We start from the raw sequence: 26,210 nt of genomic DNA, 5'->3' as shown, positions 1-26,210 counted from the left end.
TTTTGACAGTTCGTGAAAATAGGAAAATGCATTGTTTTGGTGTACCGTTTAGTCATTAGCGAATAAATCGTTGATATTTCGAGTGAACTGATAAGAAGCAAGTATTAAAAGGTGTCAATTGCGATCTGCGCAATAATGTGTGGCCAAGAATGGATTGGTAATTACCAATAATCAGCTCTATATTTACAAACGAACGACGATAAGGGTGCATCGCAGTGGCCTGGAAGAAGTTGTACGTTTCCTTGTGAGCAATACAAAGTGAAGATAGCAGTTGGGGGTGATTCCTTTGGAGAAAAAAAAAGTGGACACTTTCCAATCGTCAGTGGAGGATCGAGAAAATGAGATCAGTTTGTCTGCAGGTTGCGAAGTGCATCCTTTACTTGGTGCTGCTGTTGGTTTTCATTCTCTTGAGTTTTGCTTCGCGTGTTTTATTCGTATGAACTGGCCCCTCAGGTCCTACAACGCGCTTCGTTTTTCAATTCATCTCCTTTTCCCATTCGAAAGTATCCACCCAAACCGTTCTGCTCGGTATGACTCACGTAACTAAGAAATCATATCGCAAGTAATAAATGAAGCTTAATTAATATATCATAAAATTTAAAACGTGAAAACAATTATGTTCAAGGATCGATTTTGGCGAGGCATCCCGGTAAATTTGTAATCTCTGCTTCTGCCTCTTCAACATCTGTTTACGTTTCAAATGGCTTTCCATTAGTCACCAAAAACTATGTTTGTGTCTGTGTCTATAATAGGTGCTTATGTTTTCGATTATTGTTTATTATTGCATGGTGTACATTTTGTGTGATTTTGTATATATAGAAATATTCTGCCAACCCTATCACGCATAAACATTGAGGAGTAGGAATCTCCTGCAGTGTTATGAATGATATGCACACTGGCGGTAATCGGCGAAAAATAAAAACGTATAGGGTCGGTGTAACATTAATAGCGGTATTAGTGTCAATTTTTTTAATTCAAAACAAATGTTATGTGAATATTTTAGCAGAAAACAGACCTCTACTTTTCGGGAAAAATAATGTTGATTTTTAAGGTTATTGTTTTCTTTTTGAAATCGCTTCCTCCATTAATTAGTACATGGACAAATAATAGTGGTCCTACTAGCTAATTATAATATTGAATTCCATTGGATTCTTATGAGATTCACTATTATATAGTAGCAAAAAGGTAAAGAGAAATGATGTTTTTGTTATATGTTCCCGAAAGATTTCAAATCTTTTTCGCACACATTCACCAATTATAAGCAAGCGCTATGTAATTTTTTAACATTTTTTTTCACAATTTTTTTTAACAAAATAAATCCAGGGAAAATCGTGTTTTCACTATTACTGGTACACCAATATTACGGGCACAGCCACCCTACGGCCTACATACACTGAACAAAAAAATGTGGAAAACTATTATTGTACGTTTAATTTAGAACAGTACCGACGTTTTTCAAACGAAGGGACACATAGATTATTCACGCTAGTTAATAAAACTGATGTTTTTGAATAATACATATTGCTCTTCAGCAAAACCGCTAAGAAAATAGTTTGATTTACCATGCAATTCTGTGAAACTTTTAGAGATAATCATCATGAAAGCGGTCAGCTGTACTAATTTTATTGTAAGGCACATCACATTTCAGTTAATGTGTGACAATTGTCACTTAGGTTGAAAAACATCGGTACTGTTCTTAATTGGCGACAGATGATTGCTGCCTTATTTATTGAATTTGAACTTCACATATTGCATCCGTGCACACGCTAGTCGCCTATATAGTCTGAATAGCTAAAAGAATTATTGATGATTTTTGAATACCATAATGTTTCAATAAGTTTGGTATAAAGCATAATGCAGTACATCCAACCAGCGACCGTTAGATTTTCTAACAGCTCTGTCTGAAAACCTACCAAAACCTGTCTAAGAACTGGGCATATGCGAAATTATTAAGGACTCATTCACAAATTTCATAACGCAAAAAAACAGATTTGAACCCCCACCCACCACCACCCCTCCGTGACTTGCTTGTAACATTTTCTTCTTACCCACCCACCCCCATCTGTGACGCAAAACGTCTAAAAACTAAAATTTCATAAAAAAAATGATAAATTGTATAAGTATCTCATTTTCGCTTGTTCCCATTATTTATACAGATTTTGGTAGGTTCTCATACATACTTGTCAGAAAATCTAAAACACACTGGTTGGGTGTACCCGAATGTTTTGCTTCTGTTCTTATGAGCGAGAAAACATGTACATAGTTGCTTTATTCTATTAAATAAGACATATTAGATCGGTTTAGTACAATGGTCTAGTTCTAGTGAAACAAACGTACATTTTATCGATTGGTGTACATATAATATTAAGGTTGTATAATGAAGACTCTTCCATTTGGTGCACACAATTTTCGGGTTGAGTATAGGATGTAGGTACAACTAACACAAATTTGAATTCCTGTAAGAATTCCTTCGGAAATACCTTAAGCAATTTCTTGCGAAATCTATCCGAAAATCTTTCAGGAATTGCTGATGCAATTCCTAAAAAAAGTTGAAGGACTTCCTTATTCAAAATCTGCAGGAAATCCTAAGGCAATTTTCCTCAAAGAATTTTGGAAGATTATCCTGAAGCAATTTCCGTTGGTATTCTTAAAAGGTTTTATGAAGGGTTTTTCGCAGGAATTAAAAAAAATTAATGAATCTTGTGGAAGAATTCTTAAAGGATTTTCAAAATGAATAGAAAAAATTATAGAAGGATTCTTGAAGGAATTCCTATAAGCAATTCCGAAGGATTTTTTGGTGGAATTTTTGAGAAAATTTAGAAAAGAATTTCCAAAAAAATAAATTGGAAGATTGCTTATTTTTTAATTTGTCGAAAATTCAAAGAAGGAATCATGAGAAATATCTAAAGTCATTTGAAAATTCCTTTGTGAATTCTATCAGGAATTTCTTTAGAAATTATTTTAGAAAATCTTTCTGAAGTTCCTTCAGGAATACCTACAAAAATTGTTTACTGATTACCTTCAGAAATTTCTTTATTTCTTCTGATGTTTCTTTAAAATTGCCTTTGGAGATTTCATTGGCAGTTTTTTTTTCGGAAATTTATAAGGTAATTTCTTCGGAATTTATTTACGAATTCCGCTAGTACTTTCTCACGAAATCCCTTCTCTAGAGTTTCTAGGAGAAAATTTTTGGAAACCTTCAAAATTTACCTCACGATTTTTTTCAGATCTCCAGGAATTCTTTCGGAAATTCTTATAAGAATTCCTTCGGTCATTCCTCCAGATTTTTTAGCAACTCTTATAGAAATTCCTTCCGAATTTTCTTAGAGCATTTTTTCGGGAATCTCTTGGAAAATCCTTCAGAAACTCTTTTAGGAATTCTTCGCAAATTTCATTTGAAAATTCTTTTGGGAATTTCTTCGAGAATCCTTCTTAGTTTCCCTTAGGAACTCCTATGAAAACTCCTTTAGGATTTCCAATTTCATTCTTCAATAATTTTCCGAAAGAATTCTTTCAACAAAACTTCCGGAATGATACCTGCAGGAATTTCTGAAGGAATATTACATTGTTTTACTTAAGGAATATCTGGAGAAATTTTTAAAGGCCTTTCGGAAGGCTCTACGGAAGAATCCTTCATATGAACTACTGGGGGAATTTTATGAATTATTCCTGGTGGAGTTCCCGAAAGAATTTCTAAATGATTTTTGTTGGAGAAATTTTGGAAGAAATTTCTACAGCAGTTTCCAAATGCATTTCAGGAGGAATTTTAGAATGTACATATTCTAGAATGAATTTACAAAGAACAATCTGAATAGATTTTCGAAACGAATTTCTTAAGAAATTTCCTAAAGAATTATAAAAGGAATGCACGAAAGAATTTCCAATGGATTTTTCAAACAAATTTCTACGGGCATTTTCATATAAACTTCTAGATTTCTATTGGAATTCATTCGGAAATTACTTCAGAGACTTTCGCAAGAATTCCGTCAGGAATTCACTTTCGGAACAGCTTCGGAAATTCTTGGAAATTTCGGACAGCAGTAAAGCAAAACCCTGTTTTGAATCTGGAATTAGGACTTCATGACAAAAATATAAACCCAAACAAATTTTGGAGTTTGTAGTCGATCCAGCATCATACTTCTTCGGATATTCTCAAGAATTCCTTAGCGATTTACTTCAGAAGTTGCTTCGGAAATATCTCCTGAAATTTCTTAGACTACTTATCCAAGTTATATTTCATGGATCTATCCAAAAGTTCGTTCGGAATATAATCCAGATATTTTTTCATAAAAAGATACCCTAGGAATAAATTCGATAAGTCATCCAGTATGTCTTTCATGCATACTTTCATAAATTCCTCCAGGAATTCCATCGTAAATTTCTAAATTCCTTAAGGAATTACTAATTTCTTAAGGAATTTCATCAAATTCATTATTCATTCTAATTTTCTTAAGGAATTTCATCAAAAATCCTCAGCAAATTAATTCAGGAACACCTTCAGAAATTCCTTTAGGAATCCTTTCGAAAATTTCTTCCAAATTTTTTTTCCTTTAATAGCAATACGCTCAAAAATTCTCTCAGGTGTTTTTTTTTTCTTTATTAAGGTGTTTTTTTCAATTCTAGATTAAGTTTAACAGGTATTCCATTCCCTCGGCTCCCGTAATTCTGCCGGAATTACTTTTAGGAGTTACCGAACAAATTCCTGAAGGAGTTTTTTAATTTCGGAAACGAGCCAGCCTAGGGCTGAATGTCTCCTTAAAAAAGATACAAAAAAAACTTAAACTTCTCTGTAGGATCTTTCGAAAATTCCTTCGGAATTTCCTCCAGGGATTCTTTCGGCAAATTCTCAGGAAATTTCCTCGGAGATAGATACAGAAATTCTTTTCGAACGCATCAAGATATTCCTTCGAAAATTCAAAGTAGAAATTCTAGGAACTCCTTCAGATTTTCCCTAAGGAGTTCTTGGATCTTGAGAATCCCTACGGAAATTGCCCCGTAACGCTGGGTAGACACCTTTGCGTGGTGTGTTACGGTGTAAGATCTACCACGGTCACATTCTCAGCTACAGGCAAATCCTGACCCAACGAATACCTTCCTCAATATCCAACTCCGTGGTACTTATGAGGGTGTCGCTGAGTCGGGGGCCTCTCGTTAAGTAAATACTACATCAACACTTCCTTCCTCTTCCAAGTTACGGTGAAGATGGGCGTGGCCAGGAGTAGTACCCAACAAACATTCACTAGTTGAACTAACATCATTGTGATGATTTAATTCAGCGCTGTGTTGAATTATGTCTGTACTATTTCTTATCACAACTTCTGTTCAAGCTTTGTTCACACAATTTTGGCGAAGTTATACAACTATAATATCTCATTTTACAAAACAACTTTATTAACTGATTCGTTAAACCTTTAATAAGCATTTTACTAAGCCTCAATTCAGCTACATGTGAATTCTTCGAAAATAATAACACATAGAAGGTAACATCATTAAGATCTCCAATGAACGTATTTTAAAGCAATTGCTATTTTCATATGATCATTTTAAAACTTTCCTAAATCGGGTCTCGAACTGCTGTCATTTGATCATCTTCCGGTAACGTTGTCATCCGCGCCATCCTTGATTTGTTAGATATGGCTCACTCATTGCATAACATAACTAAACTTATTGCTGAATATGAATCATAATTGGACTCTTATTCAATAAGTCGATCTGTCAAACTACAGTTTGTTAATAACTGTACAAGATTTTTATTTCGACCATTGTTCAGCCAGTCATAACCATCGCACACTAGGAAAAATACGTAAAAATAATGTCGATAAACGATAAAATAAAATCCGTCCCCAATGCTATTTATGAATTTATGAAAATAAAATCAATGTATATTCGGCCTTCCCCAGAATCTCTTGAAAAACGGTTGCGATATGATTGTCAAATGCTAAGATTATTCCAATTTCATCAACATCCATGCGATAATATTGGGATTCCACACATCAAAGATTCAATTATTTTCCGACGTTATTCAACGGCGTTATGTCCGGCTTTTAGTAAATTTAGTTGCGCATGAATGCATGATTTTTTCATTGCCCCAGCAGTTTTGTTTGTTCCGACAGCTTAAAAAATCACGAATATAAAAAGCATGTCTTGAAAATAATTCATTATTTTCCTATAAATAAAATTTTCCAAATCTAGAATCCAGATTTTCTTTCAAACTGAAAAGCATAATGTTTTTTTTTCCACTGTGCGATAGATCAGATAAATGTGAAATCCAATGGTTAAGAAGGACAACGGTTAAGAAGGATGTCTAATGCTTGCTTATTAACTTACTATTCAAACTCAATTCGACCACCCTTTCAGAGCATCACATCATAGTCGAACAGAAAACTTTAAAAATCATTAGTTCAGCATATTGTTAAACTTCCCCAATATGCTGAAATGTGATAAAACGAAAACGTTAGTTCGACTTCAAATAAAGGTAGTAAACAAATAAATAGGCCATGTCGCATATTAGTTAGATTAGATGCTGATATGAAATCTGTCTAGCGAATCAGTTAGCATTCATTTTATTCAGCTACGAAGATCACAAATGAACAATAATTCAACCTAGATGCTTATTAGTAGCTTGTCGTTGTTTGTTGGGAATCCTCATGCTTCTGTGGTTTTTATCCTAGATTGAAATCAAGGACCACACCCACCTTGATTTCTGATAGCAATCTGAATAAGGATTTCAAAAGATAAACATGAGTATCACTAGTGTCCAATCTACGAAGTACACCGTAACTATGCTATGCTATGCTTGAGAATCCCTATGTGTCAAAAGATTCCTTCAAAATTATCTTAACGATTTTCTATAAAGAATTTCTTCGGAAACTCTGTTGGAAAATAAATCGGAATTCCTACGGAAAACTCTTCGGAAATACTTACGGAAATTGTATCAAGGAATTCTTCCAAAATTCCTTTAGGAGAATTCCGACTGTTTTTTTTTAATTGCTTCAGAAATTCCTGCGGATATGGTTTAGGAGTTCCATCGTACTTTTCAAAGAAATCACTTCAGCAATTGACCTTTCCCGTCAATAATTGTATCTCATTTCATTGTCTCTGTCGGTTCTTTGGCTTATTTAAGGTCAACTTTCCCTAAGAACCTATATTTTTTGAAGCCTCTAACTATTTTAAAAATCGAAAAACAAACAGAAAAATTGCTGCACGTGTGAACCGGTCTGAAAAATTCACCCGATGTTCGTTCAAAATCAGGCTAATGTTAGGCCAATCTTGAAAACAGCACTTTTTCAATTTATATTTTAATTTTTTTAAATACTTAGAGGCTTAAACAAATATGGGTTCTTTAGGAAAGTTGACCTTGAATAAAATAAAGAATTGATAAAGCAAAAAAAAATTGACGGGAAAGAACAATTTCTTAAACAAATTCTTCCAGTAATTCTTTAAGGTCACTCCTGGCGGAATCCACGTTTCAAAGCGCTCGCACACCACTCGATACGGAGGCGGCGCACAACTGTAATTTTTGTTGACTTAGCTTTGTTGCGTCGCAGCATGCATGAAATAATAAAAATGACAGTTGTGCGTTGCTTCCTTACCGAGTGGTGTGCCCCCGAAAACGCGAGCACTTTGAAACTTGGATTCCGTCAGGAGTGACCTTAAGAGATCCCTCTAGGCAGAAATTCTTGGAAATCCTTCAGAATTTCTTCAAAACATCATGCAGCAATTCTTTTGATTTTTTTAGGAAAATCTTCAGACATTCCTCCGTACATTCAGGTAGACCTTCGGATATTAGTCCAAGATTTCCAAAATTAAATCACTTCAGAAATTTATTTAAGAATCATTCGGAAACTACTTTAAAAGTTCTTTCCAAAATTTCATCAGGAAACTCTTCGGAAAATTCTTTTAGTATTTCCTAATTTATTCTTTATTGAATTTTCGGCAAACTATTCCAACTAAATTTCTAGATTAATTCCTGCAACAATTTTGGAAGAAATTTCCGCAGGATTTCTAGGAGGACGTTTCCAAGAAATTACAGGAGAAATTTACCAAGGTATCTCCAGAGTATTTTCCGAAGGAATGTCAAAAGAAATTCCTGGCGTAAGTTCCTGGAGCAGTTCTCAAAAGAATTTCTGAAGGATTTTCTAAATATCCCGTAGAAATTCCTAAATGAATTTCCGAAAGAATTCCTGTAGGAATTTCAAAAGAATTTCCTAAGCAAATTTCGGAAGGATTTCTTCTAAAGAAGTTCGAAGGTATTCCTATTTTCTATAACTTCACTTTTTCTCTATCAGCATTTTTTTTTCGAACTCAAAGCCTAATGCTCATGTAGAATGAAATAGTGCGAAATCAGACCCAAAAATTGTGTGGGACTTGGAATTAATCTTTTAGAATGGCTGTAAAAGTATACAAACTAACTTTTTCTGACATTATCATTTTGTAAATATTTTTTGTAACCAACACCTTTTCAAACATTCTATTATTGTTATATGAATAAAGTTTATTTTTTCATTCCTCATTACACAATGTGTCACATGAAAACACGCTTCATTTTTTATTCCAATAACAACAACCCTACATCACTTGTGTTGCTTTCTCGCCTAGAATTCTTGTAACCCGGTAGCACCATCCACTGAAACGGCAGAAAGCACTAGCCCCAGTGCTTCTCTGCCAGTGCAACAGCAACAAGAGCATGGCCAATGAAGATGAAATCCGATCTGCAGTTCATTCGATGTATAGCCAACAGTATCAGCAGTACCAGCAGCAGTTCATGCCGCATGGTCCTGTACCACCACAACTCTCACACCATTCATACAGCTCATCGGTGATGCCGGGTGCCGCAGGACGTAAGCATTGCGATGCGTATTTGGGCTGGACTGCAATAACGAATGTATTCCGTCATTATTTGCAGTTCCACGATCACAATCCCACATGGTTAACCTGCTGAGCGAAGACTTCATCGCCGGCTACATGGACGAGGGACGGATGTCGGTAGTTCGCAGATTTTTCTGTCTGTTTGTTACTTTCGACGTTGTGTTTATCTCGTTACTGTGGATCATTTGTGTAATGGTAAGTTGCAGTTTGTTGACAGCAAAAATAAATTCATTGTAATACATTTTCAAATGATTTCAGATAACCGGCGACAACATAGTGCATGCCCTTCAAACCCAAGTCGTCCACTACACGATCTATACGTCCTTATTCGACGTGGTGGTGACCGCGTTGCTACGGTTTTTGTTTTTAATCTTATTTTATGGATTATGTCATCTGAATCATTGGGTTGTTATTGCGGTTAGTTTGGCGTGTGAGCTAATTGTGTTATCAACGGTCAGTGATCGAAATTCGTTTTTTTTCAGCTGTCTACCACTGGTTCGTGCGGATTTTTAATCTACAAAGTGTTTGTATACAATGTAAGTTTGCTGAAAGTGATTTTCAGGGCGGTTCATCGTGTTGTTGAGATGTGATTGGAATTATATTGCACTTCCTCATAATAAGGAAAATTTAGGAGCCACTTTTGCATTATGTGACTATATAAATGTTTTCAGATAATTATCTCACTTCGCACACGGACAGAATGTGAAAACAGTCACATAACATTAGTATTGAGTGATTTACAAAAATCACACCCGTTCTTTACTACAGATAAGGATTTGGGACTAATCACTGACTTGTGCTGAAAAACATGTAGGATGATTAGTTCGACACCTACCTAAGAAAGATGCAGAGAACTCAACTATCTTCAAGATGGTGTCACGAATATCAGATTTGCTATTATGAAAGGTATAACAGTAAGAAACTGTTCGTAGAACGTGATGTACAGATATAACAATCAGATAGGGGAACTGTTCCATTTTCCATCTCACTGAACATATATTCATCTCATCGCAAAACAAAGAAATACAGCACCAATCTTGTTACCTCTTTTTTCTAACATGCCTGCTCACTGTTGAAAAAAATCACAAAAATTAAAAACAAATCAAATTCCTATTCATTGCTTTGTTTTTGATGGGATGGAAATGGGAGCTGTGAGATGAAGTGCCAAACCGTTCCTCTACAGATAGGAAACGGCTGATCCTGGAATTGAAACCATTACTTCTTACTTATAAGGCTGAGCTGTTAGACATGAAAACACCAAGCCCGTCGTTCTAGTCGAATCAGCTAGATAAAAAGATAAAATGAATTGATTGTACCAAAATAGCAAAACGAAAAGTTTCTCCAGATTTCCAGTTTGCGAGCTGAATTTAGTTTGCAAAATGCCCCTGTTATTTGATTCTTCCAATTCTTTGGATTCTTTCATCCTGGTTTTCGAATACAGTGAAGTGCATTCACTATTTAGATTCACCAAAGAAAACGTAATTCCGAAACTTTTGAAATACCAAAATTAATTTGAATGTTGGACAGTTTTGACATGCGTCGAAAGCATTCACGTCAATCACATACGAAGAAATAAAAAAAACAGTGTATTACATTAAGGTCACTCCTGACGGAATCCAAGATTAAAAGGGCTCGCGTTTTCGGGGGCACACCACTCGATACGGAAGCAACGCACAACTGTCATTTTTATTACTTCACGCATGCTGCGACGCAGCAAAGCTAAATCAACAAAAATGACAGTTGTGCGCCGCCTCTGAATCGAGTGGTGTGCCCCCGAAAACGCGAGCACTTTTAATCTTGGATTCCGTCAGGAGTGACCTTAAGTGGCGAATGCCCTTAATAAATTTGATTTTGAGCTGATGAATAGATTTTCTCCATGCCAAAGAAAAAAATAAAAGATGCTTAAGCACGGACGCAAGATTATAGAAAGGAAGTAGGACGTCTAGGACGGAAAATAAAATGTGCAAAAGACAGAGAGAGTCTTTCACAACTGCAGGAAGCATGCATAACTCCTTATTCAATAAGTACTCGTAAAATGAGATAGAATATGTATGTACGATGACTGTCACCCAGTAAAGTCTTCTTCTTCTTCTAATTCTTATTGGCATGACATCCCCACACTGGGACAGAGCCGCCTCGCAGCTTAGTGTTCATTAAGCACTTCCACAGTTATTAACTGCGAGGTTTCTAAGCCAAGTTACCATTTTTGCATTCGTATATCATGAGGCTAACACGATGATACTTTTATGCCAATCCGAAAATTGCCTAGACCGGCACCGGGAATCGAATCCAGCCACCCTCAGCATGGTTTTGCTTTGTAGCCGCGCGTCTTACCGCACGGCTAAGGAGGGCCTCAGTAGAGTCAGTTGTTCAAATATATTTGAATAATACAATGCAACAATAAGCCAAAGCTTAATCTTGTAACCAAAGGTATAGGATTGCAAATCTGGACATATCAAGTTCGATTTTCATTCCGTTCTAGGATGTTTGCGGGTGTGAAATATTCTTGACTACCGTCGTGCGGGGCTTCTTTTGACTTCGGGGGCTTATTTGGATTTTTGATTTTTTGAAAAAATTAAACGGAAAAAATACCAAATTTGAAACAGAAAGTTGCCATCCAGCTATCAACAAGACACCCGATATGTAATAGTGACAATTTTATAGTAATTTTCGTTATAATTCTTGTTTAAAAATGTCTAAAGTAATCCGGTATAGGTATAGGTAGGTATAGATATAATAGTGGGTTTTGACTATGAAATTTGTATAAATTTGAATATAAATTTGATCCCATCTCCGGATCGAATCGCCGGCGATGAAGTAAAATTGTTAACGCTATTTCCCGTGACTGATATGAACATTATAAACAAATAACGCATTTTCCTAAACTAATTTCATCTAATTTGTTCCAGTGGACAGCAACGCCGCAACCCGTTTTTGAGGTTCTGCTAATCGTTGTTTCGTTCGTGATTGCATGGGGAGAGGCATGGTTTTTGGACTGCCGTGTGATACCACAGGAGCGTTACGCTAGGAACTATTATGTTGGTAAGTGTAATTCAGTTTGGTCACAAGCTCACATTCTTATGTTAAAAACTCGTACATCTTTTAGCGTTAAGCAATCCAGCGGCGGAATCTCGGACGCCACTGCTGGCACCATTCCTGAGTGCTGCCCTGAGTGGCCGGACGGAAAGTGTGGGTAACTTCTACTCGCCGTACGACTCCATCCACAACAGCGACGATGAGGAAGATGCGCAGGTGAATTCAATTTATAAAAGTTTGCACGAAAGCGTCATTTCAAGTTATGGTGCAGGCAAAATACTGGGGATTTTGCAGGTGTTTCGTAAAAACTGACTGACTCTCTGGTAGATGTGACGTGGAATAGGTCTTCTTTATTCTGAAATAAATAACATGTTTTCCCAGTGATTACGTTGATTTTTTAGCATGAAAATGCATGCATGAAAGACTTGGTGGGCAAGTGAAATAAAAAAGTCATCAGATGGGAAAAGTTCTTATGCTACAGAAAATTTGATTTAGGCACAATTTATCTTAAAAGCAAAATCTGTTTCAATTTTGCTATTCATGACAATGATTCAAGCTTCCGATTAGTAGTTCGTACAATTGATTCGAATTAAAACGATGCATAATTGTAGGAAGCTACATTAATCAATTACCGTTTGATCTTCGACCTACATCTATTCAGCATAACTGTATTTGCAACTCGAAGGGTTACGATGATTTGGTTCAGTCTTAAATTAGCAGTCGATGCAACGGCAGGCATAAAAACTTTTTCCTTTGAACTTCACAGATTCTCTCCCATGTAATGAAGAACTTCTTATTGAAGCTCATTTTTGGAATTCGGAAGAATGAAGCTGTGCAAAGAACTGTGTGTGTTTGTGACTTTCTCGGTGCTGAAATTTTACTTGTGAAGGTTTGTATTTTGGTGATCAAGTTTTTGTGAGAGAGAACTGTTATACAGACCCCATTCGATTTTGGCAACACGTTCGGCACTTTTATGTTGCCAAAATCGAATGGTTTTTGTTTTATCATGATACTTCACATTTCTTCACTTATTCTGACACTGGCGAAAAACGCACTCTTGAAGGAACTTTTGGTTACTTGAGTGGGCACACTGTGAAACTTTTTACGAGGATTTTGAAATTTAGAGCCACTATTTGTCAATTTATCCTGGCATCTAGGGACACGGCAGGTATTTTCGTCTGTTCGTCATAGTCTCGAAAACCAATAAAAGAGTAAAACCAATTTTTTGTAAAACTCATACGTACCAAATCGTAGGCTCAGGAGAAACGTTCTGCTATAGTGGAGTTCTAGCAAATGTACGTTGCTTTCGTTGGTTTTAGCCCCTACGACGATGGACGGAAATACCTGCCGTGTCCCTATCTGACTGATTAGAAATCAGGCGGATTCGACAAATATATTTCATCATGGCAAACAGTGTACTGAGAGCTTAGATATTTTTCTTGAAAAAATCACGTGATTTTACTACACTGGTTTTGATATTGAAGCAGTATTTTAAGCGGAAAAATAGTTTTACCGAGTTAAACCGACAACGCACAAAGCAGCGTTGCTTACTTGATATTTTGAGAAATAGTGCAAAGATCAGATAATGATTTTCACTGTCTTTCATGAGACTAAGTGACTGACATGAGAAACATATAAAAAAGATAAAATATGATAATGACACAATGCCTGGGATTGAACTCACGATCTTCTGGTTGCAAGAAAGAACTGGTAACCATTGAAGCACCAGGCACCGGGAGTGTTTTACCGAAAATTACCAAGTAAATTAGATTTACAAGTGGTTTCATTTACTCGCACTACGAGGAATTGAATCCAAAGCTAAATGAAAAATTTTTCACTTATCATCTCTATCTACCCTCGCGATATGTAGTATACAATGAGAGACGTTTTTCGCAAGCTGTTACGATAATAAATTGTTTCAATGGGCTATACTGCCGCTAACCGCAAGTCGAGCACATCTGTATATGGGGCTCCATATACAGATGTGCTCGACTTGCGGTTAGCGGCAGTATACGCCATGGTAAACTCCTTATAAAAAGTTCTTAATGTGGGGGCACAGATTCTCATGATACATTTCAATTTTTTCTTCAGAGCTGTTCGAAACCATATCTACACGCTATTCCAGATCTACCCACTTTTGAGTAACCACGGTTTTTTCATCAATTTCGGTTTCGGTGTGAGAGAAAGAGCATGAAAAATCTGGGTAGATCTGGGGTAGCGTGTAAAGTTCTCCACAGCTGTTCAAAAACATATCTATAGTCCCCAACGGAAAATGAGCAATAACAAAGTGTTTTGTCATTGCTTCTCTGTGGAGGCTGCCTGATCGATTCTGTTTTTTGTACTTGTGTATAAGTGCGATAAACTGGTTTTCATACATGCCAAAAACCTTTTACACATCGCATGAATAATTTTCACACATCACGAAAATGCCACGATGGAATATCATTTTGTACGCATCATATGTGCAAGTGGGCTCCAACAGCGTCTGTTCTGGCATCCAGCGGCTGCTATGCTATTCCCGGTGGAAAGGGAACCTTGGGCCAACAACCTACTGTTCCCGAAACATCAATTTGTTCGAGAATCTGATAATGAAAGAATACGGACTGATTTTACGGCGACGACTATTAGCGCGAAACAACGGACATGAATAGGAACATGTTTTTTTTTATCGTCCATATTATTGAATATCAACTCGAAAAAACCGTGACAGAAAACTCAGCCAGAGCCATCCGCGCGCGTCTCTTTGTGACTGATACAATTATGATACCAAAACAGGATGACCAATACATAAATGAACCGTTTGTTTGAGAAACTGCATATGTAACATTTCTGGCCAAAATGAGATTTTTATATATTTTGAATCATCGTTCAAAAATACGTATTTTGGCAAAAAATAAGAAAAAACTGTCTCACGTCTCACTGCTCACTTCGCACTACACACTTTTGACAGCGAAAAGTGAGAAATTAGGAGTGAGAAGTTAGACGTCTCACTACTCACTTTTGACAGCGAAAAGTGAGAAATGAGGAGTGAGAAGTGTCTAAACTATTGATCTGTAGCGAAAAAATGGAAAGATTCGGTGCCAAATTGACCAAAAACAGTTTTTTGTTAATTTCTCGAAATTGTGTAAAATGGATATAGGCAGTTTTTCAAATAGATGAATCAAATATATCTTCTCCTGTTGTTAAATTTAAAATAGGTAGCACCTCAAAAGTCATGACCAGTGGAATATATCGGACCGGCAAAACTGAGTGAAAGCTGTTGAGTATTCCTTTTAGCTACGTAGGTTTTCTTTTAACATGCGTTTGATGGGGAAGCGTCATTAACAGTATAATGAGAACATAAATTTCCCCATACTAATTTGCATGCAAACTTAAAACGGCTTGTGCTAAATCAGTTTTAATCCAAATGAGCTCAAATTTTCAGAGGACACTCAGAACATGGTAAAGAATCAGATGAGCACTGTGGAGCAAAATCGATTTTTTGAACCACCCTTATGATCATACCAGGCTGGTCACTTCATACATCAATGTGGTACAGATATCCATGCTAGAAACACAGACAAACAGACATAACACTCGTAAAATTTCCATCGTTCACTGATTTACTGGTCGATTTAAATAATTATTAGTTGTCCAATCGATCACTCGTGGCGCGTGCATCGGATTTGCTCGAGTTTGACGTTTGCTCACTACCGCCATCTGGTTCATGATTTGCACAACTAACTGAAATCAAAAGATGTCGTTAGTGTTTCAACGACGATGTATTTTATGAGTGAATGTTCTAGATGTGCTAGAAATATAAACATTTTTTCTGTAATACCTATGCGTTATAAGTACACAAATGCGATTTCTCTCAAAATACTGACTAAAAGCGGTTGGAAGAGCCTTTTGATAAACATTCTGAAGGAAGGAACACTAACAATAACAAAAGTGATTGTAAGCAAACTTGTCCTAGTTGAAAGGGAAAAAACAATTGAATACTAGATCGAACAGTACCGTCGCCCTAGGATGGGATGTGCCAATTAGTCATTAAAAATCGTACCGATTTACTGTCAAAATCGTACCGGTTGCTGATTGGGTGAAAATGACAATCGATTACTTCGATCGGCGGTATCCCATTTTCAAAAGGGCAGTTTGTTGTTACCTTGGCCGTGTTGCTGGGTAATTAAATTGAAATTTATGAGAAAATAAAAGTTTTTTTTTTATATGCTAATTGGAAATACTCGATTTTAAGCAATATTAAGCAAGTTTTTACTCATTTCACTGTAAAACTCATCTATTTTCATGTAAAAACTTTTTGCTGATATTACGTAGCATCTTTGATTACGAAATATATTATTTGGCGGATTTTGCATAAAAAATCTTCGGAAGCACTGGACACCACCTCGTCGAAGCAATCGACTGAGGAAACAACAAGGCAGTCGCAATTCAATTGTCACATCCTATCCTAGCCGTCGCCCATTGATTTCTTGAATATTTTCAAAGCTCCATTTATAAGTTGAATGAAAATTATGTTGAAACTAATTTACTTGTATTCAATAAAACTAATCAAAGTTAAACACTGAAAATAGGACCACAAATGTTAATTAAATCAAGCTGTCCGGTGCATTCGCTTTTTGCGCCTTCTGTTAATTACTTGTTCGATTAAATGCGGATTTTGAACTCATTCACTAATGGTCGTTGAAAGTGGACCATGTTTGGTAATGAATTAGTTGGATTTGACGAGCCATTTTTTCTAAAACTTCTCAAAATCGTTTTAAAAGCGAATGAATTGTTTTAAACCAATCTGGAAATAATAATAATGTCACTCTCATAAGTACATAAGATGGGTCATCCAGAAACTAGCAATGTGACCATGTTACCTCATATAAAGTAACACACCACGAGAAGGTATCTACCCGGCATCACGGGAACGGGTAGTGAGTTACAAGTTGTGTCACAAAATTATGTTGATAATTACAACAACATTTGTTGTTTAATATGAGCTCCAAGTATTCTGTATAAGGTACAGTGGGGTAAGTGGGTAAATGGGGTAAGTGAAAAAAAACGCAAGTATTTCACTGATGAAGCACAGAATTATTCAATTTCACTTCACAATCATACAAGGCCGTTCAAATCAATGCGTTGAATAAGTGAAACATGAAATAATTAACCATTTTAACATGCGAGAGTAAAAGTTTATTAACCTTTCAAGTTTATCTTTTGCACAAGTTGTTTTGCGTGTCAATAAATACAAATATTTTTTGATGTTGGTTTCCATAACACATTCAATTAGTGCATTGATAAGTTGGTTTTCTTTGTAGTTTTGAATTCCAGCCACAAAAATATTGATATGAACATTAAAAATTTTGAAAAAAATATTTTGTTGCTTTGCCTGTTTTTTACCATGAGTGGGGCAAGTGAAAATTTTCCGACACTGAATGCATTTCTCTATTTTTCCAAACACAAATAATTTCTATTAAGCGTATATAAACAAATGATACCAATTCGAACTCAATCTAAGGCTTTTGGTTATTACAGTGCCAAGCGTGTCAGTGTTTTAAATAATCCATGTTTGATAAATAATTCGTGAAAAAATGTGTCAACAATTATCAACAATATATCAACAATTATGATTTATTTAGTTGAAATTTATAAAATTTATTTATTTGTTAATGTAGACTCGAATACTGTCATCAAAAGTGGATTGTTAATGACACACAATATGATTCCAGATTAGATGAATATTTCAAAGATAATTTCTCTGCATTATCGTCAAGGTTCATTATCTTACTATAAACCTGCTATAACCTGCTTGAACCTGAAATAGAATATAGTATTAGACACAAATGGAGATGAAATATTAGATCTCAAAAAAATCAAGTAAAGAAAACATAAAAATTATTTAATAGATCCCTCTAGTGCCCTTTGACTTTCATGAAGTCTCAAAAAGTATCACAACAGTTATGTTCTATTCAGTATAATTATCATTTGCATGAAATATATGATCGGAAAATGTGTTCTTATATTGAAAAATCCTCTTTTAAAATCACCTTTTCACTTACCCCACATGTGGGGCAACTGAAAAATTGAAACCGATTTTTTTGTTTTCCAAATATTTTATATCCAAAAAGTATTTTTCAAAGATCTTGTTCGCAGGCATATAAAGATTAGATAGATGATTCGTTATGTCATAAATATGATTATTTTCAATATTATATTCAACTTTTATGACTTGATGAACATGAAATATACGATTTCCTTTACCCACTTGCCCCACTGTACCTTAACGGAATTATATAAAATGATCTGTAATTTTCATGTAACGAGTTTCATAAATATTTTAGGGTGTAACATTCATCACTATAACCTTCTATCGAATAAAGTTAGTTGTAGAAAAATGCTGAACTACCAATATTCACTATTCAAAGGAATACGAGCAAAAATACGGAGGAACAAAATAATACTTAAATTTCAATATATTTTTTTAAATGCGTAGAATTTTTAAAATTGACTTTAAACCACATTTAAACATGAATTGAAGTTATCGATCAACATCAAAAACTTTTCGAAATCTGATCAATTGAAAATTACAAAAAATAATCAAAATACCCCGTCTAAAGGCGGTCTTGGGCATTAGAGGGCTAAAAAGGGTGGCCAAATAATCTCGAGCTAAAAACAATCTTTTGAATCTAGTTACTAAAAAACTGAAAAACTATTTTATTTTATTTTAGATTTTGAAAATTCGACCAATTCATTCACTTCTACAATAGTTTTTTTTAGTATATATTCTGAATTGTTGATAAACAAAATCTTTTTATAAAAATGTGATATTTCTGAAATAATTTCAATCAAAAGTTTTGAATTTAGTGACTTGACTTTCTGACATAACTTGCTCTATAATATTTTTTTTCGAGAGTAATCTCGAAGAGTCGCAAGGCAAATTTAACAATCATAAACGGATTTAACAATCATACTGTACTTTCTGTGATTGACGCCCTTATCGCTCATTATTCTCCCTGACGTTGAGAAATGTTAAACATCATTGTTATGTGATGAAACTGAGGCTTTTCACTATCTTTGTGACATTAGTGACCATTTTCTGCAAAATAATGACTTTAGTGACTTTTGGATGCAAATAGTGACTTTTTGGTGACTAGACTCAAAATAGTGACCAAGTCACTAAAAAGTTACTCGCTACCAGGCCTGAATTTGCGTGCGCGTTGGTCCTCCTCGAGCATCGTCCAGGTTGTAGTCCGTAGTGTCCGTAGAGAACTACCGTTTTGTAGATAGTCAGTTTGGTACGGCATCGAACTCTCTGCTTTTTTTTTCTCTCTCTCTCAGAGGTCACCAGTTAGCCCAAGTACATGAATTCTTCAAACACCTCGATTTCATCTTGAGTCCACTTTTGATCCTCTTCCTATCATGTACTTCGTCTTCGACGTATTAATGACTAGTCCGATCCGCTTTGCTTCCCTCTTCAGTCTGATGTACATCTCGCTATTATTGTACCTCCTCGAACGATAATTTGTTTTCGAGATCAAATCGAAACTCATAATGCCAAACATGCTCGATTCGATAGAATTTCGTTCGAATCGAGATGCGCAATGCCACCCCAGCTTATTGCCCTTTTTGTAGATGGGACACACGACACCTTCCATCCACTCATGCGGCATCCTCCAAAACCCAATGCAGGGTGGTTCAATTTCTCTAATAATTTCGTTCGTAATTAGGGTAGATATAACAGTCGTGGTTTTAGCACCAGTTGTCGCACTAGTGCGTTATGCCCTAAGTGGCACATCATATTACCACAAAATATATTCTGATCAGCGAAACATATTCATATGACTCGATAACATTTTTAATCTCTTCCAAAACTAACAAAACATAATTATAAAAATTGTTTTTTCCTAATTTTTAACGTCCTTTGCAGCAGTTGTCCAACTAGGGGTCCCATTCTGGCCAATCCCATAAGAAAACAATGGGATTTGCCATAACAGCAACATAACATAAAATTAAGAATAGTGCCACAACTGGTACATGCGTTCCTATTACGGACAGAGCATTTTTGGGCACTAACGCGAATTTGATTGCGGTTTTCACATTTGTTCTAAGGAGCAGGAAAGGAAACCTTTCGTTTGACATATAAATACCATTCACATGCATTTTATTTTTTTATTTAAAAATAGTTGTTCTTAAGTATGGTGACGATTGGTACACCCACCCTAGCGCTGTGCAGTTGCACCGTTTCTTCGCGGTTCGGTTTTTATAGCTGCGCTTTTTCCTCCAAAATCGAGCGCTGTCTATTGCGCGCCCCTTTGTATTGTGCCGCGTTGATGAGTTGAACCAACCGATATTTAAGTTTTGAATTTTGAGAGAAGTCCAAGAAGGTTGCAGCATTGCACTTTGCTTTGTAGCTTCTTTATGTGGCGTATTTTGAAACAGCTCGATAGTGTATCTTTGGGTCGCATTTGTATGCAATTTTATACCGGGATGAACACGAGACTATCGAACGCCTGTAGATTATATTTGATTAAATATGTCTTCGCATTGCTACATATCCCGCTATCCGGGGTAAAGATTGAAGACTGCATTCTCTCACCAACTCACCGAGCTGTTTCAGTCCACATCCGGTGGGATACAGTACTCCGTCCACAGTAGTATTTTATTCATACGAAGTTGATGTAAATTAAACCTATCTTTGGGTACACATTAGCATTATTTATTCCTAGGTGAGATTGACCCTCGCTTGGTACCAAATTTGATTTTCAAATCATTTTCGATTTCAATTGTGTCCAGCATCTCGCTGTTGCAAATGCCTATAGTGCTGTGCCAGAACTGAAACGATCAACACCCAGTCTTACAATGTCCTGTGTCGAGAAATCTGTCTTTGTAGATCTCTAGTTATTATCAAAAAAATAGTGATTTTAATATGCTACGAAATTCGTTTTAGGATGAGGAGTTTAAAAAAATGGGCATAGAATGTGTCCGCAAGGCGTACGTATTGCTTGAATCTACGGATTGGAAGGTTGAGAAGATTACTTCCAAAGGGGATACCATCCAAAGTTGTACTCAGGATAAAGTAGGAAAAATTTATAAATTGACGGTAATATCAGTGTGTAGCTCAAATAGATATATTTTTATCATATTTTATTGCTCTTCTAGGCAAAAATACATTATCCGGCAAAAAAGTTGCTGCAGGAATTATATTACAAGATTGAAGATGTGCCCACCTGGAATCCTACACTGTTGGAATCAAAGATCATCAGAGTTAGTTTACATATAATTTTGTCAAAACTTTCTTATTAATGCTATTGCACTTTCTCAGAAAATAGACAGTCACACGGATATTTCCTACCAAGCAACCATCGGCGGTGGGGGAGGCGTAGTGAAGTGTCGGGACTTTGTGAATCTCCGATGTTGGCAGTTGTGTCGCGACGGACGTGTGATAGAGGGCGTGGATTTACATCCTTCCAATTCTCAAGCCCCACTTCTGACCCCAGTCACCGAGGAGACCAACGACGGAGAGGACAACGATGACGATGATGATGTCATCGGGGGTGCCGATAGTGATGAAGAATGCATTCTGCAAAAGGCATCGCCGATGATGACCAAATCGTGTAGTGAATTTAAGTTAGGAAGCAGTAGTGTAAGTGATAGTAACGACCAAGCTACAAAAAGGGCTTTTTCGTCGCTGAGTAAAAGTTTGGGTGCACAAGATTTTCACCACGGTGGAGCTGGCGGTGCCAATTCCGACCCGGAGGACGTCTTTTCGGATGCTCTTACTGAACATCATGACCGAGCAGGGGACTCTAACAGGGATACCGCTGCAAAGAGCCGGAGAAGGCTCAGACCTGGTGATGAGGTGCCGAAGGGTGGCAATGTGTTTGTGAGTGCTGCAATTAGTATTGATTATCCTGGTGCTCCTGTTTCTAATAAGTATATACGGTGAGTAGAGATTTTTTTTATCAATTAAAAGTACGCAATGCTTAAACATTTATAATCGCAATGCTTAAACATAATATTCCTCTGTTGAGTATGACATTTTTTCAAATTAAAAAATTACATGCTCTAAGCATTAACTTGGTTTGTTCACATGCATTTTCCATCCAATAGTTATTATCGATTTCCTAAAGTTTCTTTGAAACTGGAAGCTCTAAAAAAGGAAAGTTTATGAAAGTCAAGTCAAAAGATTACAAACCTTAAACTAAATATTGTCAAAATATTATTATGAAGGACAGTGAGATTGGTATACAAGTTGGTTGGACAAACATGTTTCCACTCTCTCGTTTGAACGAAACTTCCATGTTAAACTGAAACATTGCCATCTCTTGGAATTGTGAGGAACATTTCAACATTTCGTGCGACTAGAATACGATTTTTTTATTAGGATGCTTTATTCATTAAGAGCATGTGCTGAAAAAATATCAATACAAAATTATAATCATAATCAACATATTATTTTTATACAGTTTTATATTTAATATTTCATATTTTTTAGAGGCGAGAACAAAGTGTCATGCTGGGCAATGCGTGAGATCGAGAACCAAAAAGACTACTGCATTTTCGAGTGGCTGCTGTGTTTGGATTTGAAAGGCTATATTCCACGTTACGTTTTAGATACTGTGAGTACTCCCAATAGCTATTCATGAATATCTATTTAAAATGATAGACTTTTCTATATTCCAAAACTTTAGGCCTACACAACTCTAATGCAAGACTACATGACCCACCTTCGCAATTATGTGGCGGAGCTCCGGAAACAAGAAAAAGTGCCTGCAGCAACCGTTCAACAAGTCGTTCCCAATTCTACCGAACCGTCGATCGGTGGTCCCAAATCTTCCTAGTTTATTACCAATTAGTCAAAACTAGAAATTCTATTTTGTTTATATTGATATGCAATGATTTCTAGATATGTAAGTCTCAAGTAGCTTTGAAAAGGGCACTTTTATTTTGTGGGCGTTTCCCACAATTTCTGAATGCTTGTCAATAGCAAATAAAAACGTATGATTTTATAGAAATTTTTTACCTTTTCCTTCGTACTGATTCATGCTTCTAAGTCAAAAAAGAACTTGTATTTCGTTAATGAAATTGTGGAATATAACTTTTGGTTTACCTTAACTATCCACCAAGGTACATCACAGTACTGAGATTATAAATGTTTTATCTTTATTGGCGAATATTTATGCCACCCGGTAGCCCACATAGGAAAGCATTCACAATCAAAATCGTATTTAAGTAACGTATTTTGTACAATGTGATATGAATACATTCATTCTTATACAGAAAAACAATAAAAGGTGTTGCGTTGCAGATCAATTGACTTCGAAAGTTCCTTTGTGCTTGTCTTTAGAATAAACCAATGCTGTTAAGTGGAACATGTGAGAATGCTGACATTGCCGATCCCATTGCAAAGGCTGTCGCAGCGAGCGACTTGGCAGCACCCACCAGCTGAGATTAGGAAAATTTGCTAAACATAAATTCCATTTCGCTTGATTACTGTGATGGCTTATGAAAGAGATTGTGTACAATTATTGTTTTTTTGACTACTTGGCGTAATGAACAAAAGTAAGAAAGCCGTCTGGTGACATAATTTTGGTTAGAGCTTGAATTTATGAAGATTCACAACGATAAATGTTCTCAACCACAGAATATTAGGCCAAGGTTTGAGCCATATACAATGCTCAAGTAATTGATAATGCTCCATTCGGGTAAGTATACTCCTCTTCAGCAGCCTCTTCAGGTGCGGAAGTGACCCTCCAGTGTAAGCAACTGGACGAGGTCACGACCGCGGCCCGAGCAGGAGGAATTGGCTGAATAATACTTAATTCTGTTATTGATACCATACTCTGTTATGAACTAGCCCTAGATAAGAGGTAAAATACCAAAGGAATAATACCAAAAACTAATATGCACAATACTTAAGCCATAACAAACTCATTTATTAAATTGATTTTCAATACCAAATGCATAACCAATTATTATTCGTTTGGTATTGAAATACCTAAGCATGGTATGCCTCAAGTATTCTGCATATAAGTTTTTGGTATTATTTTTTGGTATTTTACCTCTTATGCAAGGCTAAATCATACCAATTTCTGTTATCGAGGTCGTCGCTCCTGCTCGGGGGAAGACGTCGTCTCTGTACGTCTAAGAGGGGGATTCTTTGGTACGCAGGTAGCCTATCTCAGACTACCGGTGGCTGACGCCAAAAAGGTCACAAGGAGGGACACAAGGCGCAGGAATGCGTCAAGGCACCTAGGTGCCTTATCTGCGCCATTAAGAAGCAGGCCCGGAACCATGCTATGGGCGGGCCTGCGTGTCCCTTCGGAGAAGCCAATCGGAAAAAGCGGAAAAAGGAACACAGCTGAATCTGAATCACTGTGCACCTGCCCAGCAACTGCTGTGGCAGGCGGTCTCGGAGTCGAGGATCGATGTCGTTCTCCTGTCCGACCCGTACAACGTCCCTGCCGACAATGGCAACTGGGTGGCGAACGGGTCTAGGTCGGCGGCAATCTGCACAACGGGAAGGTACCCCGTTCAAGAGGTTGTACACTCCTCCGCGGAGGGTGTCGCGATAGCCAAGATCAATGGGGCGTTCTATTGTAGCTGCTACGCCCCACCAAGGTGGCTAATGGAACACTTCAACCAGATGATCGACAGGCTATCGTCCGACATAGTAGGTCGGAGCCCGTTCGTTATAGCGGGAGATTTTAATGCTTGGGCAGTGGAATGGGACAAGCGTTACTCGAGGCACTTGCAAAACTCGACGCAGTGCTTGTCAATGACGGAGCCAGTAGCACATTCCGTAGGAATGGGGCCGAGTCATGGATAGATGTAACGTTTGTCAGCCCCAGTCTGGTATCGGACCTGGACTGGAGGGTAGACGAGGGCTACACCCATAGTGATCACCTAGCAATTCGCTTCAAGATCAACTATGGTGTGCAGCGTCCGAGGGCGGGTGATCCCTGTCAGGTCCGTGGGTGGAAGACCAATCACTTCGACAGCGAAGTTTTCACCGCGGCCATGGGACTGGAGGCCAACTCCGACAGTCTAAGCGGGGATGCGCTGGTAGCTGTCCTATCACGCGCGTGCGATGCTACTATGCCGAGGAAAGCCCTGCCAAGAAATGGCAGACGCCCGGCATACTGGTGGAGTGCCGAAATTGCAGCCCTATGATCAGCCTGCCTCAAGGCTAGACGTAGGACGCAACGAGCCCGCACCGAGGAGGAAAGAGCGGTCCGCCGGGAAGTGTTCCAAGCTGCGAGACTGGCCCTTAACAAGGCCATTAATAGCAGCAAGAGAGCGTGCTTCAACGACCTGTGCGAGGGTGCCAATGCGAATCCGTATAGGATCGTGATGGCCAAGGCCAAAGGGGGCTCTTCACCCCCCGAACGGTCACCGGACCGGTTGGCGAGGATTATCGAAGTACTCTTCCCGTCCCGAGCCACCAGTCCCTGGCCTCCTCCTGCGCTGCAAGGCGCTGGGTGTGTGGCCGAAATGGTGGCTCCGGTGACGAACGAAGAGTTACTCGCAGCGGGTAACACCCTTGCGATGAACAAAGCTCTAGGCCCCGATGGAGTTCCAAACAGTGCACTCAAGGCAGCGATCATAGCGAACCCGAACATGTTCAGGCTAGCTATGTAGAGATGCCTGGATGAGTGTCGTTTCCCTGAAAGATGGAAAAGGCAGAAGTTGGTACTGCTGCCGAAGGCCGGGAAGCCTCCGGGCGACCCATCGGCGTACAGACCAATTTGCCTGATCGACACGACGGGTAAACTGCTCGAGAGGATCATCCTCAACAGGCTCACCCCGTACGCAGAGGGTACGGATGGCCTGTCGAGTAACCAGTTTGGTTTTCGGAAGGGTAAGTCCACGGTGGACGCTATCAACTCAGTACTCAAGACTGCAGAGGTAGCGATCCAACGGAAAAGGCGAGGAATTCGATACTGTGCGTTGGTGACACTGGACGTGAAGTACGCATTCAACAGCGCAAGCTGGGATGCCATCCTTAGCAGCACACATATTCCACACGGGTTACTGCAACTCATATGTGACCAGATTTAGTCACAATGAAGTTGTTGCAACCATTTTTGTCTGACTTGTGCTGCTCGGGATCGCGCTCTCGTTACACCGGCTTAGCCTGCCGGTGGGACTGTACCGGATCTTGGAAAGCTACTTCCAGAACCGAGTGCTGCTATACGAGACCGATGCCGATCAGAAAAGTGTTCCCATTACCGCAGGAGTCCCGCAAGGGTCAATCCTGGGCCCGGTACTATGGAACCTGATGTATGACGGGGTTCTGAAGCTAAAGTTCCCTCCTGGTG

At 37.7% G+C, this 26,210-nt stretch overlaps 1 protein-coding gene across 1 annotated transcript; it reads left to right on the top strand.

Moving 5' to 3' along the window:
- LOC134211104 (steroidogenic acute regulatory protein-like) lies at nucleotides 1–22,904 on the top strand. Its single transcript, XM_062687720.1, has 12 exons — nucleotides 1–649; nucleotides 8,599–8,840; nucleotides 8,906–9,063; nucleotides 9,127–9,285; nucleotides 9,351–9,404; nucleotides 11,778–11,910; nucleotides 11,975–12,120; nucleotides 20,837–20,989; nucleotides 21,049–21,153; nucleotides 21,212–21,831; nucleotides 22,385–22,508; nucleotides 22,581–22,904. The coding sequence occupies exons 2-12, from the start codon at nucleotides 8,687–8,689 to the stop codon at nucleotides 22,728–22,730; spliced, it is 1,956 nt and encodes a 651-aa protein (XP_062543704.1). The 5' UTR covers nucleotides 1–649; nucleotides 8,599–8,686; the 3' UTR covers nucleotides 22,731–22,904.
- The last annotated feature ends 3,306 nt before the right edge of the window (nucleotides 22,905–26,210 follow it).

The sequence above is a fragment of the Armigeres subalbatus genome, chromosome 2, assembly GCF_024139115.2.
Source record: "Armigeres subalbatus isolate Guangzhou_Male chromosome 2, GZ_Asu_2, whole genome shotgun sequence".
Lineage (NCBI taxonomy): Eukaryota > Metazoa > Arthropoda > Insecta > Diptera > Culicidae > Armigeres > Armigeres subalbatus.
Note: the sequence above shows the minus strand (reverse complement) of the source record. Positions and strands in the feature narration are given on the sequence as shown.